Source organism: Symphodus melops (assembly GCF_947650265.1).
Source record: "Symphodus melops genome assembly, chromosome: 14".
Classification (NCBI taxonomy): domain Eukaryota; kingdom Metazoa; phylum Chordata; class Actinopteri; order Labriformes; family Labridae; genus Symphodus; species Symphodus melops.
This window is the reverse complement of record NC_136704.1, coordinates 20271090-20286807: the sequence shown is the minus strand read 5'-3', so window position 1 is coordinate 20286807 and position 15718 is coordinate 20271090. Positions and strand designations below refer to the sequence as shown.

The 15718-nt window shown below is 39.7% G+C and overlaps 2 protein-coding genes across 4 annotated transcripts in view; one reads left to right on the top strand and one right to left on the bottom strand.

Annotated features, from left to right (window-relative positions):
• LOC306835356 (SUN domain-containing protein 2-like) overlaps positions 1 to 15718 on the top strand; it is a 355711-nt gene that overhangs the window by 164265 nt on the left and 175728 nt on the right. The window lies entirely within an intron of this gene.
• Positions 5288 to 15718, bottom strand: part of LOC306835353 (cadherin-12-like) — a 118153-nt gene continuing 107722 nt past the window's right edge. For 2 of the 3 annotated variants that reach the window (XM_079361831.1, XM_079361832.1), the window contains 3 exons: positions 13165 to 13282; positions 10675 to 10926; positions 5288 to 7304 (listed from right to left, as the gene is read on the bottom strand). In XM_079361831.1, the coding sequence (XP_079217957.1) occupies positions 6793 to 7304; positions 10675 to 10926; positions 13165 to 13282 (882 nt within the window). In that variant the 3' untranslated portion in view covers positions 5288 to 6792. The remainder of the gene's footprint in view (positions 7305 to 10674; positions 10927 to 13164; positions 13283 to 15718) is intronic. The other variant, XM_079361833.1, reaches the window with a different exon arrangement.

The following is a 15718-nucleotide window of genomic DNA, read 5'->3' as shown; positions in this document are numbered from 1 at the left end:
GTTGAATGTCATTGCCGTGTTAAAACATGAGTGCGGGCTGCAGTGTGGTCCAGGCTGCGTGCTGAGTTACTGTGGCGTTTAATGTTTAACGTGTCTGTTTCCAGTCCTGCAGTTTATCGCCTGGAGCTTTAACTTCCAGAACCTTCTAAACTGCAGCAAATCATCGAGGATTGATGTGAAGATCAAAATTACAATGTATGGGACTTGCTTTGCCTCTGTGCGCTGCTCAAATTCCACAATTTAGCTTTTCATTTTACTTGTTCATGTTGATTTTTTTCCTGATGTAAATCAGTTTGTGCTGCCTGTGGTTTTGGAAGGTCTTATCTTGCATTATCCATATATATAATCCTAAAATGAGATCTAAGAGAGGAGGGTTCAGGTGTTCCGTTTTTGACTGGGGTTTCATGTCTGTTGATTTTCACCCTCTGCAATTCTTGCAAAGTGGAAAAAATTTGAAAGAGGGAATTTATTTTCATTTCTTGTCTTGTTAGTGATCACAGCATGACAGGAGAACAGAGGCGGAAAAAAATGAGAGACTACATGAAAGAAGAATTTAGAATTTTCACACATGCTTCGGAAATTTTATTCCTGGATTTATAAAGTTACTTTGCAGCTTAATTTTCATGTAATACCTTCAAAGGGAAAAAAGTACAATGTGTTTTATTCACTGGCTGACTTTTTCACCCTGCTCTTTTTTAACCTTGTGTCCAGTGTGATACCAGGTCTGAGGCTGTGTTTGGTGCTGTCCTTGCGGTGAGACATCAACAAAGACAGCAATCAAGAAAGCCTCATGAGTTAAATAAGGTTTGACACCAAGATGATGCAATGAAACTATGCACCAATCTTGGTTTATATATTAACAATTCTTGGACTTAATTTTAAAGCTCCCATATTATGCTCATTTTGGGGTTCATATATCTAATTGATGTGTCTACTAAAGTACGTTCACATTTTTGAATGTTCAAAAATATGTGTCTTTTTTCAGTTACTGCTGCTCCATGCAGTCTCTCTCGTCTGCCTGTATTTCTAATGCTCAGAATCGCCCCACACAGAGAGAGGGTAAAAAAAGGCCCCGACCTGTGCCAAGTCTGATCTGATTGGCCGGCCGATCCCGCCCCTTTTACCATATTGGGAACGTTAGTTCAAGGGAAGCTTGTGCATGTTGGAACAAGCCAATGAACTTGGATCAGTCTTGTGATGTCACAACACAAATTTTCAACGAGGTGGGTGAGGGAGCGAGCGTTTCATGTCGCTATTGCTACTGCTAACAGGAGGAGATAGGAGAAGCTGCTTAAGCTTGCACAAGAGACACGGAAAACACACTAAAGAGCATATAAAACCAGAAAAAGCCTAATATGGGACCTTTAACACAAAGTCATAGATCAAGTTTCTTAATAAGATAAGATCTTGCAGGATTTTTGGGATGCATTAGATTCATAATACAGAGCAGTAACTCTCAAAATGGCAACATTGTGTAAATTGCCTCTACAAATCATTGTTTTTTTTTAGTATTAATATTTGCTTAACACTCAGTAAACATGTTCTTTGAGTGTGATAATCACTGCTGTGTTGCCAGTGTCTCAAGTAACGGCTGCATAATTAAGAGGGTTAACAGAGGTTAGTTAGCACATATGTATTTACACTAAGATCAGCACGTTCCTGCAAAGCAAACCTGTCAGCTTAGCGAGCATGCAGCAGCTGCGATGACAGCCTTATTTCCATATGCATAAAAACTCTCAGGACACACACTTAGATGCAGAATAACACAAAGTGACTGGTAGTCATTAAAACACATATGCATCAGCACTATAATCCCTAACAGCAGCAACATGCAACACAGTGGTTCACTACAATCTAAAGGCATATTTCCATAGCAAACTGACAATAAATAACAGAGAAGTGAGGTCTTGGTGATGCTGTGGATTCATTTGTTTCAGTCAAAGCACATTGCTTTGTGTTCTGCAACAATAGAGGAGTTTATTCAAAAAGCACTCTGACAACTGGTCTTTGTTGAATCATGACAGCTATAGTTGCTTCTGACTCAGAAATTGGATGCTGTAAACACCTGGGTACACAACAAAACAATGTTCCCATAATTTGAATGCCATTTAAATGCAAAATGATGTTTCAACACATTGGAATTTCACTTACCTCCGCAAGAAGCTTGTTTTGATGAGAAAATTAAGGAAGTGGACACTATACGCTTTGTAATCATTTCCCCAATCTTTCTTCCAACTCATCGTGCATACTTAAGGTTGTTCTGTGGCCTTAAGCTTCAAATAATGGCTATCTAGGTATCCTAGGGTGAGGGTTTAAGATAAATTATGGGAATAGACAAATAATTATTTTGGAGAAACTAAGACTAGCCACAGAAGTCAATTGTTACATCAACAATAAATACACAAATTATGCCAAAATGAACTTCTTTTTTTTTCCAGCCCAAGCAGAGTATCTTCTTCTATTCTCTTCTGTAGTGTAAATGAGTGTCAGGTGTCTTGGCCCACCACCTTAATTTGTTGATTGGGATAAATTAGTTCAGCACACAGATCAGTGACATGACTGTTAGCTTTACATTCTGTAGAGATGAATGGAGCATTTATTAACTTCAAAATCAACCAATCTTCTTCAGATATTTTCTCGTTTTGTACTTCGTCTCTGATGTTCGTACGCCACTTTGGATTAAAGCGTCTTCGAAATGAAGTGTAGAACTGTAGAAATCAATCTTTTGTACTCAACGTTATGTAAAATAGTAGTTTGGTTACATTTTCTGAAATCTTGATGCTGAATCTTGCATGATTTGATCTTATTTAGTTTGTACTTTAGAGTTTAGGTTTCCATGTTTCCAAGTGTTGCTTGTTTCCCTTGTGCATTCTGTTAATGTTTCCTTTTAGTCTTTAGTGTTTCCTTTTTATTTTGTAAGGTTTTACTTCAAGTGTATATTGTTGTATTCTTGAGTTGTCTGTGTGGTTCGGGATTTATAAAGCAGTTTTTGTTTTCAGTGTTTCTTGTCTTGTATTTTCTTCCTGCTCTCCATTTCCCTCCTGTCTGATTGCCCTGATTGTCTGCACCTGTGTAACCAGTCGCACCTGCGTTGATTACCCCTGTGTCTATTTAGTCTCTGTGTTTCATTGCCTTTGTGCCAGTTCATTGTTATTGTTACTATGTTGTGGTTGTATGTTCCTGGTTATTCCTCGTGGTTCCCTGTATTTGACGATTGACATGTTTTTGTTTGGTTGAAACTTTTGGGTTTGGTTTCTATAAATCAGTTTTATTGTTCGTATTGGCACGTGGGTTCAGTCTCCCTGTTTCATGACAGAATCTCTTAGCCCATTAACTTCTGTTAGCCGATTTGCAGTCAGATTGTATTTAGCCAAAAAAGGAACATGGTGGGGTTTTTATATACAATAGCTTCTCACAGGGTAGTTATCTAACTTTCTTAAGTTGTGTCAACTAACACGCTCTATAGCATGTAAACAACGTGGTGCCTCCTCTGCTCCTCCCCAACCCAGAAATGACTCTCATCATAGACTATAGTTGGTAGTTGGTTACACCAGCAACATCTCAAACTTGCATGTACTATGCTTCTTAAAATGAAGCTCAATCCCTAAAATAAGTCCCAATTTACTTTTATCGCCCAGGAACCAACTACAGTCTCTTTAATGAAAGTCCTTGATTGTTTGACCCATTCATAACTCTTTAGCTTCCACCCTTAATGGACTTCTGCATTATGTATATACTGGAGGACATGCAGCATCAGATGTTGAGGCATTGTGCCACTTAACTAGCTCCTTTTTTGGACAATTTAAAAGGAAAACGGATTAACTCTACTAATGTTGCAGAGCTGGGGTCCATGTTGAAATGGACAGTGCTGCGTACTAGGCCACTGAGACCTGACCCTGATAAACATAAACAGTTGAAATGGCCTCACTTTTTTTCCCCCTTTGGCTTGTGGTAGTGGTTGCTCTCACCTATGATTTTGGGTAGTGTATTGTAGTTGAGTCATGTTGATGTGAAGGATGGAAGCCCATTCACTCATACACCCACCACTTCTCCTACTTTTCACTGAAGTCTTTGTTTGGTCTGTCAATGCTGCCTTGTGCCACTAGACAGGATGAGTCATAAGTTGTAAGAAAATAATGAAATTGTTTGTTTAAGGATCTACCATTCTATGGCAGGGAGGACACTGTTAGTTATCAGAACAACCTGCTGAATTTAAGTGCAATTTCTCAAGAAAAAAAAAATAAATCCTGTTTTTCTAGTTTTCATTTAATTAAACTTTCAGTTGAAACCTCAGTGATGTGGTGACTCACACAGATGGTAAAAAAGTACTAAGAGCAGAGCCTCTTCTCCCTCGCATTGGCTCGGCATAGATATCTGGATTAGACGATTCTCTGAGAGGAATTCAGGGCATGTCCAACTAGAAGTAGACCTCAGGGTTATAACCGGAGCAGGTTGGACATATTACACATCTCACCTGCCCCAGGAATGCCTAAAACCTCCAAGGAGGACAAGTAAAAACCTCCCTGGAATAAAGGGATGTCTTGAATGACTTGCTAAGTGTCTTCACCCTTGTACTGGATAAATGGTAGAAAAGGGGTAGATGGAAAAAAGATGTTTTATTTAGTCCAGGACGCAAGGTTCTGTCATGTCATTGCCTCCTTTCTCTTAACAAGTTCATTCAATGCCAATCTAACAATATATACTGTATGAGTATGGCTGGCAGCGTTGGCAAAGTTTTCAGGTCTTGGAAAGTAGCCAATGGTTAGCAGTAACCAGTGACTACAGTGGAACCAGTCAATCTAGAGGATTATTTCCCTGCATGTTGGTAGCAGGGCAAACAACCTAAAGCTTTAGCTTGTAAAGTCAAATTAATCTGAAGATTTCGTAATGCTTCACTTTTGCATGAAACCAAAACATACACATACATTTGGATTACTTCTTAAGACTGCTTCATAAAAATACAGTATATCACCTTCTACCTTCCAAAACTGACCCCTATAACAGAAAAAGAGTTGCAGTCACTCCTTCCCATTGATCTAAGACTATTCAAACAGGATCTCACCGTTACTGGAGCTCAGTAACAAGGTATCCCTCCCTGATGTGATAGAGAGGGACTCACCACTTCAATTCCATTGGTAGAGGGTCTGCATTTTATGTCGATGACTGCTCTGGTTTTCATCCAGACCTTCCATTATGTCGTCACCAGACCATGGAAAGGTTTGAGCCACTTGAATCAATGACAGGGGGAAATAGGGCCTTTTTCCATAACATACTTAAGCTTCAGTGAGATTTGTAATTTTAGCCTTTCCCTGGCGTTTAGGATGTTAAGCCAATTCTGGAAGCATTCTCCTTAAAAGCACTTATTTGTTGATTTGTCTAAAGGAACCCAATTAGCTGTAAAGGGATTTTGCACTTCTAGAAAGAGAAAGGTTGTGCTGTCTTGTTGAGTACAAAAGTCCACAAATACAATGTCAAAATGGTGGGTAATATGAATAATTGATTTGAGGCGAATGTATGAAGGTATGATTTCCTAAAGATCTTAAAAAGACTTAGACTTTGTTTTCAGCACAAAACACAGTGTGAAGAGAGAGTATGATGACCTTAGGTTACACTGTGAGTCTCTGAGTGAAAATATTTTCTCCCCAGCCAGCTATATATTCTGAAAAATCTGGAGAGGGTCTCAGAATGAAAAAGGAAAACAAGGGAGAACAACTGGTTTGTGAAACTATGGCCTTGGTATATAAACACCGACACTTTATTTTGAATTATTTTGTAAATAGAACTACTTTTTCATTTGTGGGCCCCACACTGGCATGATGTCATGTACTGATAAGCTCTAGTGTACTATGGCTAATTCGAACCACTCACCTGCTGTCTTAACATAATTCTTTTTTTTTTCAGCAGTGGTGGAAAATAAATACATCTATTTTCATGTTGTTTTTTTTAAATAATAAAAAAACACAAAAAGGGATTTTGTCCAAGTGCTGTTTATTTAAGAAAACTGTGTTTATTACATGACTGAACTGCAGTATTTAGCCCTAAATTCTTTTTCTTTTTTTTTTTACAACTCTAGTACAAGTCTATTCACAGGACCCACCTAACAGAAACTTACATTTTCATGTGGGTCATGGTAATAATTACAAAAATCCTTGTGTGTCTCAAAAAATAAAAAATACAGATCGATGACCGAGAGATAAATAGATAAATACACAAAAATCTAATCCAACTCAATCAGCCAATAAATAAATAGAACAATAAATAACATTCAAAACATCTTTGGCCAAACTCGGGCCACGTCATTGTCCCCACAGAGTTGACATTGGTCTTGGTAGATACCTAATCCAGTCGGAGCACGGTTTGTCGACTGAATCGGTTTAACTATGGGTTCTAAGAAACAACACTGGAGATGTGGCATGAAATAGCAAGTGAAATAACAATTATATTGAGGCACTTTTAAGGATGTTCTCGGAAATGACAACATTTCCGTGTTTATGCGTATTCCCCAAGAGGAAACAAAATGTAAGACAAGAAACATCATTTAGTTGAGAGATCATTGAATGGCTGCTTTTCTCATCGAATCATGTCACCAAATGTTCTCTCTTTTTTTTCTGTCTTTTTTTTTTTTACAATTTTGGGACCGAACATGGTAAAAAGTACCACAGAATAATAGAAAACAGTGAGCTGGAAAGACATGAGAACAGATAACATTGGAGGAAAACGATGGTAAAACATTGTGTGTCGCCGAGCAAAAGAACATTGTTACATATTTGCTTTGAAAGTCTGTGAATAACATCAATGTGTGTTCTCCGTTGTGGTTGAGTCCGACTGAGTTTCTGATTGCTCACTGAATATCCCTGCCAGTGTCTTAAAGCGGGGCCCCCAGTCGTTGAGGTAATCATAGTCCTCCTCGTGGTCTACTGCGAGGGACTCGATGGAGCTGAGCGACTCGGCCACGGAGCCGTTGCCCTCGTAGGCGTATGTGGCCAGAGAGTCGTAGGGCGGGGCCGAGTTGTCAATGTCGTGCTCCTTCAGACGCTGGTTGATAAAATCTCGAATGTCGGCGCTGTCCTGAGAGACCGGCGGCCTGGGACCTTGCTTCAACTCAGGCTTGACATCTCTGCGGTACAGGTTCTCTTTGACAACCTTGGGATTGCGAAGCGTTCCCATGTCAAACGCGTGCGTGTCCTCCTCGCCTCCTCCTTCGTCGTCATAGTGGATCACATTATCTCGGATGTCCTCTTTGGAGGACATGAGGGTTTCTTTCTTCTTCTGCCGTCTCAAGCCCACGTACAGAACCACGATAACTGAGGAAACAAATCGAGAGATGTCATGTTGGATGACTATTGACTAACCCACATCACTCTGCCTTAAACACATTTCCAGTAAGACAAAATATTATATAACTGTACCCTAGTGTGCCTTGCCTTTTAAACCTTGTATTTTAAAAGAAGTGCAGGTATATCATTTGAAAATGGACTTTATATAGTTGACAATTTCTTTTGACTTTATTTTAGCTATACCTATTTTACAAGCATCAATCTGTTAATGAAACCTGTTTTGACTGAGATGCCTTTGAGTTAAATCCTCCTGATCTACTGGAGAAAGATCAGACTATAAGAAAAGGGGCTGTTGGAGTTCATGAGTACGGTAATTTGAAATGATAGCGTCAAATGTTAAATACAAACTTAATAGGAATACCTCCGACCTTTAACACAGTGAAATGTTGTTTTACTTGTACCTGTTACAATGACAATAAAGCTCTACCCTATCCTATCCTATCCTATAGAAACCAAACAATTGTACAATTAATCACATTGAACAGTCTTGTTTTGACATTGGAGATCTCAAAGCCAGAACACAAGACTTGTTTTTTCCCCCTTACTTTCAACCAATGTTTTGGTCGTCACTCCTGTGAGAACCTGCTTTGCTTTGAAGTACATAGAAAGTGATCCCATTGAAACCATGGCTGAAAGAAGCCCAGACACCTAAAAGACTCTATTTTTTTCATCAAAATATGACAGAATTCAAGTGTAACCTAAAAGTCTAGACTATATTTCTACATGCAGTTTAATAGCTTTTGTGCGTCACGGCAAATAATGTATGCTGGCAGCATTACAAAATATGGCACAAGAACGGTAAACACTGTTGGGTATAATTGTCCTACTGAGAATTATACCCAAAGCGGTTCTTTGCTGCTTTAGCATGCAACCTTTCAGAGTTCACTTGAGGTTTCGGCACATTTTAGACACCGGAGTCCCACAGTGTGATTCTCTCTACACATAATGTTACAATAAATTTCCTTCTCTCTCTTTCTCCTGTCAGAGCAATCCCTCTCCCTGACTCCTCAGTGAAAATTGCAGTAAAATATGTGTTTTCCCTCTGTTGCATATGGAAGGAAGAGCGATGACCAGGATGAAACTGAAATCAGTCATGTGAAGGAGTCCAACAAATACAGGGGGGGGGGGGGGATCCTCTTCCTTTCATCCGTGCTTTAGCCCACTCCCTCACTGCTTCCCCTCACTCTAAGGTGATGTTATCTGACCGTGCATAGTGTGTCAGCTCCCCCTAGTGGTTACCACATAGACTTCAACAACACTAAGTTATTCAAAGACACACTGGTTGAGCACAGCTTGTCACTGGGTGCAGCCAATCCACATCACTTTTTGGAAGAAACAGCGATGCAGATGAAAGCCTCAGCACTGGTCTTTTTAATTTCTCACGTCGTTCCTCCTTCCAGGACAGCTGGGTCATCCTGACAAATCCTGCACAAGAGCTAAGTGGCTTCTATGGGAATGTTCTCAGTGTGAGTTCTGATTTTCTCCGCCACAGCATGACAGTTTGGGCGTCAGCCGCAGCCTCGCGGGTGAGTCGACTCGCGGCTCTGAAGAAATTCTCCTCAGATGAAGAGAACGCACCGGCAACGAGCTCGACAGCATGCCGCTACAATCACGTCATTTGCTTTTATGTCCCCCTCTCTTTTAACACAATGAAACTAAAGCTGATGTTTCACATGAATACATTCATGAAGGTTGTGATAAATGGATTTATGATGAGGAATTTAACCATGGAGTTTTTTTTCTAGGACTATATAGTGAAATGTAAATACAGCTCAGTACAAAGGTCACATCTAGCCTTGACTTCTACTATTACACAGGAACTTCTTTTACAACCAGTCGTCCCATATTCATAACTCAGAAAATGATGCCATAAACCTACATTTACTTCCCCCCTGCTATGTAGATGAGCTTGGACATTAATAGCAGGGAATTAAGGAGGAGTTTTACAGCCGTGACCTTGGGTGAAGTGTAAAAGCTGTAGCCTGGGAAGAGGCCACAGAGCGGCAAAGATTGGATTTAGTTTATAGAGCTAAGCGTACCTCCCTCCAATCTTTAACGTCTCATTGAATGTCCAAAGTCATATTGCGTTACATAATTTACTGTAGACACTGCTGGACATATGCCCAGCCAGGTCTGACACTCAGCTCACCCTGTTACGAGTCAGGTATCGAAAAAAAAAAAGAGAGGCAAAAAACAGATATAGATCTTTCTCTTTGCAGTCACATTACACTTACGATGTTAACATGACTTTACAATGATTTTAAAGACAGCCAATGAAAATACAGCACTATGGGTGATAGTAAGTGAAAATGTCTTGTTGAACCTGTCTTGTTAATCTCACATTTTGAAATCCTTTTGATTATTTTTTCTCTTTAATTCAGTTGAAGTTGTTTGATTTTGATATTCTTTATGTGCTTCTGTTTTTTTTATTATTCTTCATCTTACATACAGGACATACAGACATTTTACTATTATTGTCCAAATGTTTTTCTTACGAACGATTATGGTACTCTTCCCTCGTTTTAATGTTCTATATTGTCTTTTTTAACGGGCTTTTACTGCCCTCATTGTAAAGCACTTTCAGCTTAATTTACTAATACTGATATACACAAAATTAATAAAATGCAATTAATCATTCTCTTTATATGCTATCCCACAGATAGTCGCTGAAAATTGGTGAAAAGATTAGCGCTTAACATTTAGTAACGCTATGAAATGTCTGTCCCATCTCTACGCTGCATTCAAAACATGTAAACACGTCGTTTATTTATAGTCACAATTTGCGATCTGACTTAAAAACTGTCACTTGAGGAAAATCGTAAACATCTATGCCAGATATTTCAACTTTGCAGGCTGTTCATTGTTATTTATTCTCTTGCAGAAACAGTCAGCTAAGCATACTGTTTGTTCGGGTCAGGTTTGGTGTGAGGCAACATTGGGCTAGATTAATATAAAGTGTGAAACTCCATGTGCATTACGTTGAGCTGGAGGGCTCAGGTAGTTTTTATGTTGAATAGTAGGGAAGGATGAAGGTTTGCTGGGTCCTGTGGCCATCCCTGGTGCCACCCGAAAATGCTAAATGTACAAACTGGGTTTTGTTGCTTTCTTTGCATTTCAATTTGATACACTGAGAGTATTTCAAAACTTGTTTTAAATAACCATGATCAACCACAGCCTATACTGGGATATAACATCTCCCTTATTTTAAAAAGTGTAAAAGATCAGGGGCTGTAGCATCACTGCAACACATAAACCATCCGCCACTTCTTAAGTGATTATGAATGACACTGGTGCTAAACTGAAGAATGTTTACAAGCTAGAAGACAACAAGTCTCACCTAACAGGATGATGATACATAGAAGGATGGCGATCAGAGCTCCTGTGCTGAGGCCCACGGGGAGAAAGATGGCCTCAGCGCTGCACGTTAGCAGGGAACCATCAGATTCACATCCACACACACGGATGGTCAGCGTGCCTGTGCTGCTTTTGGGTGGGTAGCCATTATCGTCAATCACCACGGGGAGGAGGTAGATCTCCTGCAAGCGCCGCCGAAAGCCACTACGCTTTGTCACAATCCCAGCTGTGTTGTCTAAAAGAGGGGGAAGAAAACTTCAGCAATCAGCCATCAAAAAACAAAACAATATCAAAGAGAAAAAGCTTCAAAGCAGCTGTTTTGAAGCGGTATGTGGTCTTACTTTAAAAGAATCTTTTAAAATCTGACTGAAGTAGAGCAGAGAGTGCTTATCCCTTGATCTCTACAGGTTTGATGATGTTCTGACCAAAGTGGGAGAAAAATATTCGAGTTGCTATAACCTCACATCAATCAGAAACTCTGTGAACCTCAGAACAAATGTGGAGGTCCAAGAATCAGAAGATAGATACAACTTTTTTTTAATGTCTGATAACTCTTTACGTTTGATGTCGAATCCTCCCCGCGTGTGAGAAGAATCGGCAATGTATCAAAGTTGTCTTATCAAAGCCTTTCGCCATTTTACACCGCATACTTACCACACCCTGGACATCATTCCCTAAAACAGTATCCTCTGTCTCCCTACACTGTTGGGATCTGTTGTTAGTTTGTTATCTCTTCGTGCAGGCAGCGTCACTCAGGAGAAAAAAGAGCAGCTTAGAAATGAGATAAGACAAATAGTAGATGGTAATGTATATAAGAGAGAGAGGGAGAGAATGTCAGATTGGACCTGCCTGCTTCTGTCTGTTGCAGCTAGTCTGTCTGACCCCCTGTCGAGCCGGGTTTGTTCCATTGACGAGGCCTGGCCCTTTTTCTTGACAGCAGGTCAGGCGTTTTAGCACACCTTGCATGTTGTGCACACCTTGCATGTTGTGCACAACTGTGATTGTGTATGCTCTCCCTCTATCTCTCTCTTTCTCTTGCCCAAACCTGTCCGCAGTGGCCGTGGTGTTTGTATCTTCTGTCCCCGCCTATCAGATCTCATTCTGTATACAGAGAGAGAGTGTGCTTTGCAGAGGCCTCTGGCAGCCTGGGAAACTGCAAGACGGTGTGTCCAAGAATTAAAATCCCGATCAGAGGTTCGGACCTGGGTTTGTCAAGGATGGTGAATGCATTTGTCCCCCCCACCCCCACCCCCCGTCCTCATCCCTGCCATGTCCCACTTCTCATTACCCGTCTTTCTGCTGAGACTTCAAAGGGTTCGGCCGCTGCACGCTGCAAAGTGTCATATACGCCTGATCACAAGACACATCTGACTGCATGTGTGAGGGTTATTTTTAGTCCTGAGACGTGCCTGTCTTAGGAGATTTAAACTACAAACTTTTCAACTGGCTGATAATTGTTCTTGAGGACTATTTCCAAGCTCCTAAAAAAGAGGGGGGAAAAAGGAACCAAGAATTAACTTTGCAACATTGCTTTAAAAGGTAGCACACAATTGATTTTTTGTATTTTATTTCTCATAGGAAAAGCCCTTTTGAGAAGTGCCATCTCGTTTTTAAGGAGTTCCTAAGTGGATAGGATGAAATGTGTTGCTCGCATTGCAGCTTTCTGTTGCACTTCAGACTAAACTATTTGTAAAGTTAAGGACAAGATGAAAAGCTTTTTAAAAGGGGAGTATGGAGATTAAGTATCTGACTTATTTTTTAAATCTCCCCCTGTAATTGCTGGATTATTTATTCTATTTATAGATCCCATGCCTCTGTGTTTTGACTGTTGTGCAGTTTAAGTAGATAGTGCTTTCTACATACCCTTCGTTGTTCGGTATTGTCTGTTTTGTGTTCTCTACATAATGCAGATAGATACTGGTGCTACATGAATATGCTAATATGATTGATGCATTGGGTTTCCTTATTTCTTTTAAAGTAAATCTATTATGCTGATCCATATTTAAAAAAAAACACGTCATTTTAGGATGTTGGATGTCCCCCTTCTAAACCTCAGCAATGTTTCTTTTGGGTTTTTTTTAACCATAAGATATACAGTTTTTGGCGTAATCCAACTGTAATTTTACACAATTTCCCCCAGCCATCAGTACAGAACTTCTTCGTTTCAACAGCTATCACTCACATACATAAAGTACATAATATCACAAATTAGTCCCATCTTATTTCATGAAAACTCATTAATTTACCATCTGCTCCTTTTCTGACAAACTGCAATTGATTGCAAGCACCATACCCTTACCATCCATAATCCCTAATTGTACTCATTTGTCAGGTTTAAAGAACCACCATCTTGTTTCTGTCGTTTAGAAGATGCAGCTGCAACGATTGTGATAGTGTGTCTAGGCCAAGGCTGCTCAGAATGTGTTATATGTGCGTTTATCTGTCACGTCAACAAACAGAGGTGAACACTTACTTCCAAAGTCTCGGATGGTGAAATTCTTGTTTTTTACATCTTCCTTTGGTAATTTGAAGGAGAACTGTTGTCCTGCACTCGGTAGATCTTGGTCCTTTGCGCTGAAAGTTTGAATCACCTGTTAAAAAAAAAAAAAAAAAAAAGAATACTAAAACTGTATTCACTGATTACGAATAGAACAGCAGTTTGAGTGCATTTACATATTTGCTGGGGTGTCCAGTACAAGTGTCTTTCCTTTTTTAAACGTCTGTTCGCACCCATGGGTGTGCTTATTCCCTCTTATTATCTTCAGGGTCAATTTGACCCCATTCAATGTTTAACTTCTCTAAATAACCTATGCTAGTCCTAACCCTTTTTCGCTTCATATTTAATGACTTTTGCTGATTTAAAATGGACAACTGGGTAAACTTAAATTAAGTTGTTTCACGTAAAGCGGTTATTTAGGTATTCAACAAACAAAGTACTTGACACATAAACTTGGGCAAAAACAAGTATAATTATTTTCTGGAGGTTTAAATTGCTTGGGTCAAATTGACCCAGAGGATAAAAAGAAGATGTAAGTGCTTTTATAGGTAACACGAGGGTTGACATGAGATGGATTTTATATACTTTATTCATCCCTGGGGGGAAATTTGGATTTTTACACGCTGTTATTCCAGAGACATGCTTCTCACACATAGGCCTGAATCAAAAACAAGACCTGTGGACATGCATTAAAGGAGAGAGAGTGAGTGCCCACTACTGCAGGTGCCCCTGAGCTGGTGGTGGTAGTTGTGGTGGTGGTGGTTCGTGCCTTGCTCAAGGGCACCTCGGTAGTGTTCAAAAAGTGGTCTTCTTCCCCCCCCCCCCCTTTTTATTTTTTGACAGCTTTACTGGCTGAGAGTTGTGTGAGGATTTCTAAAACTTGAAGGTTTTGTCGGAGTTGTTGTTTCCATAAGAACTCTTAATATGAATACAAAATCTAACTCTACAACTCAACTCAAGGTCATTTTTTTCTGGCAGAAAAAAAAAAAAGTTAGTTATAAAGTATTGAACAGAAGTGTCAACTTGCCCTGACCTGACTGCATGACAGAGCTGTCAGTACTGAAACAAGGCAGTGAATTGTTCTCTGGGTACTTGAGGATACAGCTGCTGAGTTCTTGATTAATAACTGCTAGAAAATTCCAGATCACCTCAACACAGAGTGTGATGGATTTAGTTCATTTAAAACGGCTGGAGCTTTTTCTTAGGGGTCATGAATGGAAACCAGTTTTGTTTTAATTTATAGTCCATCTTGTTACTCTCTAAAATAACACAAGAAAATAATTAAAAATAACATTTATTCAATGCAAAATCTTGTTAAACTTCCTGCAGAGTTTGATAAGAAAATGTGTAAGAGTTCACGGAAACAACGCCTCAAAGACTAACTGTTTGTCTTCTTTGTCCTTCCACCCTGCGAGACACAGACTGTGCGGATTCACTCTCCTTTGTAACTCGGACCCAAAGCAAAAAGCCTCCTCTGTACCAGACGACTGACTGTCTTTTAGCTTTCCACTATTCCCCCAACCCTCTCAGAGCTTTGTCTTAGTGTGACTGCACTGCCAGATCAGCTGCACAGGGTGTCTGCTTTGCTTCGCTCCCTGAGTTTGACTCGCTTCCGACCTTATGCTCCTGATGCAGGAGCCGCTAACTAGCCCTTCTGCTTTGTTTTATCACCCTGATTATGTTGCTGTCCCTCTTCCTCCCCTCGCAGTATCTGAATAGAATTCCCTGCAGGGGAGTAAAGCTGACATTAGGTGTGATGAGGGATCTGTTCTGCTCACCACAGCAGCTGTATACTTCACACAATTAATATTGATATCAAGCGTCCAAACTGGTGTGATAATGACTAAATCTAGCAACAAAACACACATACACTTGACTACTGTATTTTCTGTGTCTAAAATAATGGCCTCGATCTCATCATTATCACAATGCAAAGTATTTTATTTTTAATAAGGTGTGTTTTGCAGGTTTTCAAAGCGGAAGAGTAGATAAAATCAAGGTGCAGATGTCATGATGTGGTCTTGTTTAGTTTTGTTTTTTGAATATTTACAGAGTTGAGATTTTCTTTCTTGTTTTGTTTTGTCTTGTTTTTCGCTGTTTTTTGTTTTCCTCTCCCTTTCGTGTGACTTTATTTGAACGTTTCTTAGTTTAGTCTTCAGTGTTTCGTGTTTTATTATGTTGTTTCTTATCCTTTCTCTATGTTCTTGTGTGTATTGTTGCTGTTACAGTCCTGAGTTGTCTTTTGGGCCTTGTCCACACGTAGGCACATATTTAAAAATAATAATAATAACAATAATAATAATAATAATAATCCTGTCCACACACAGTAAGTTCAAAACATCTTTGTCCACATAAAAAACGCAAAACGCATTGTTGCTGTCATGTTGCAATGACCATTTCTAATACAACGTTATCCATTCAGGCACCTCTGTCCATCAACATAGTGGGAGCACTGGATTGGTTATGTTTGCATTTGCACTAAAGAACTGGCAAAAATAACAAATAGCGAGCTCCGTCCTTTAAACACTGA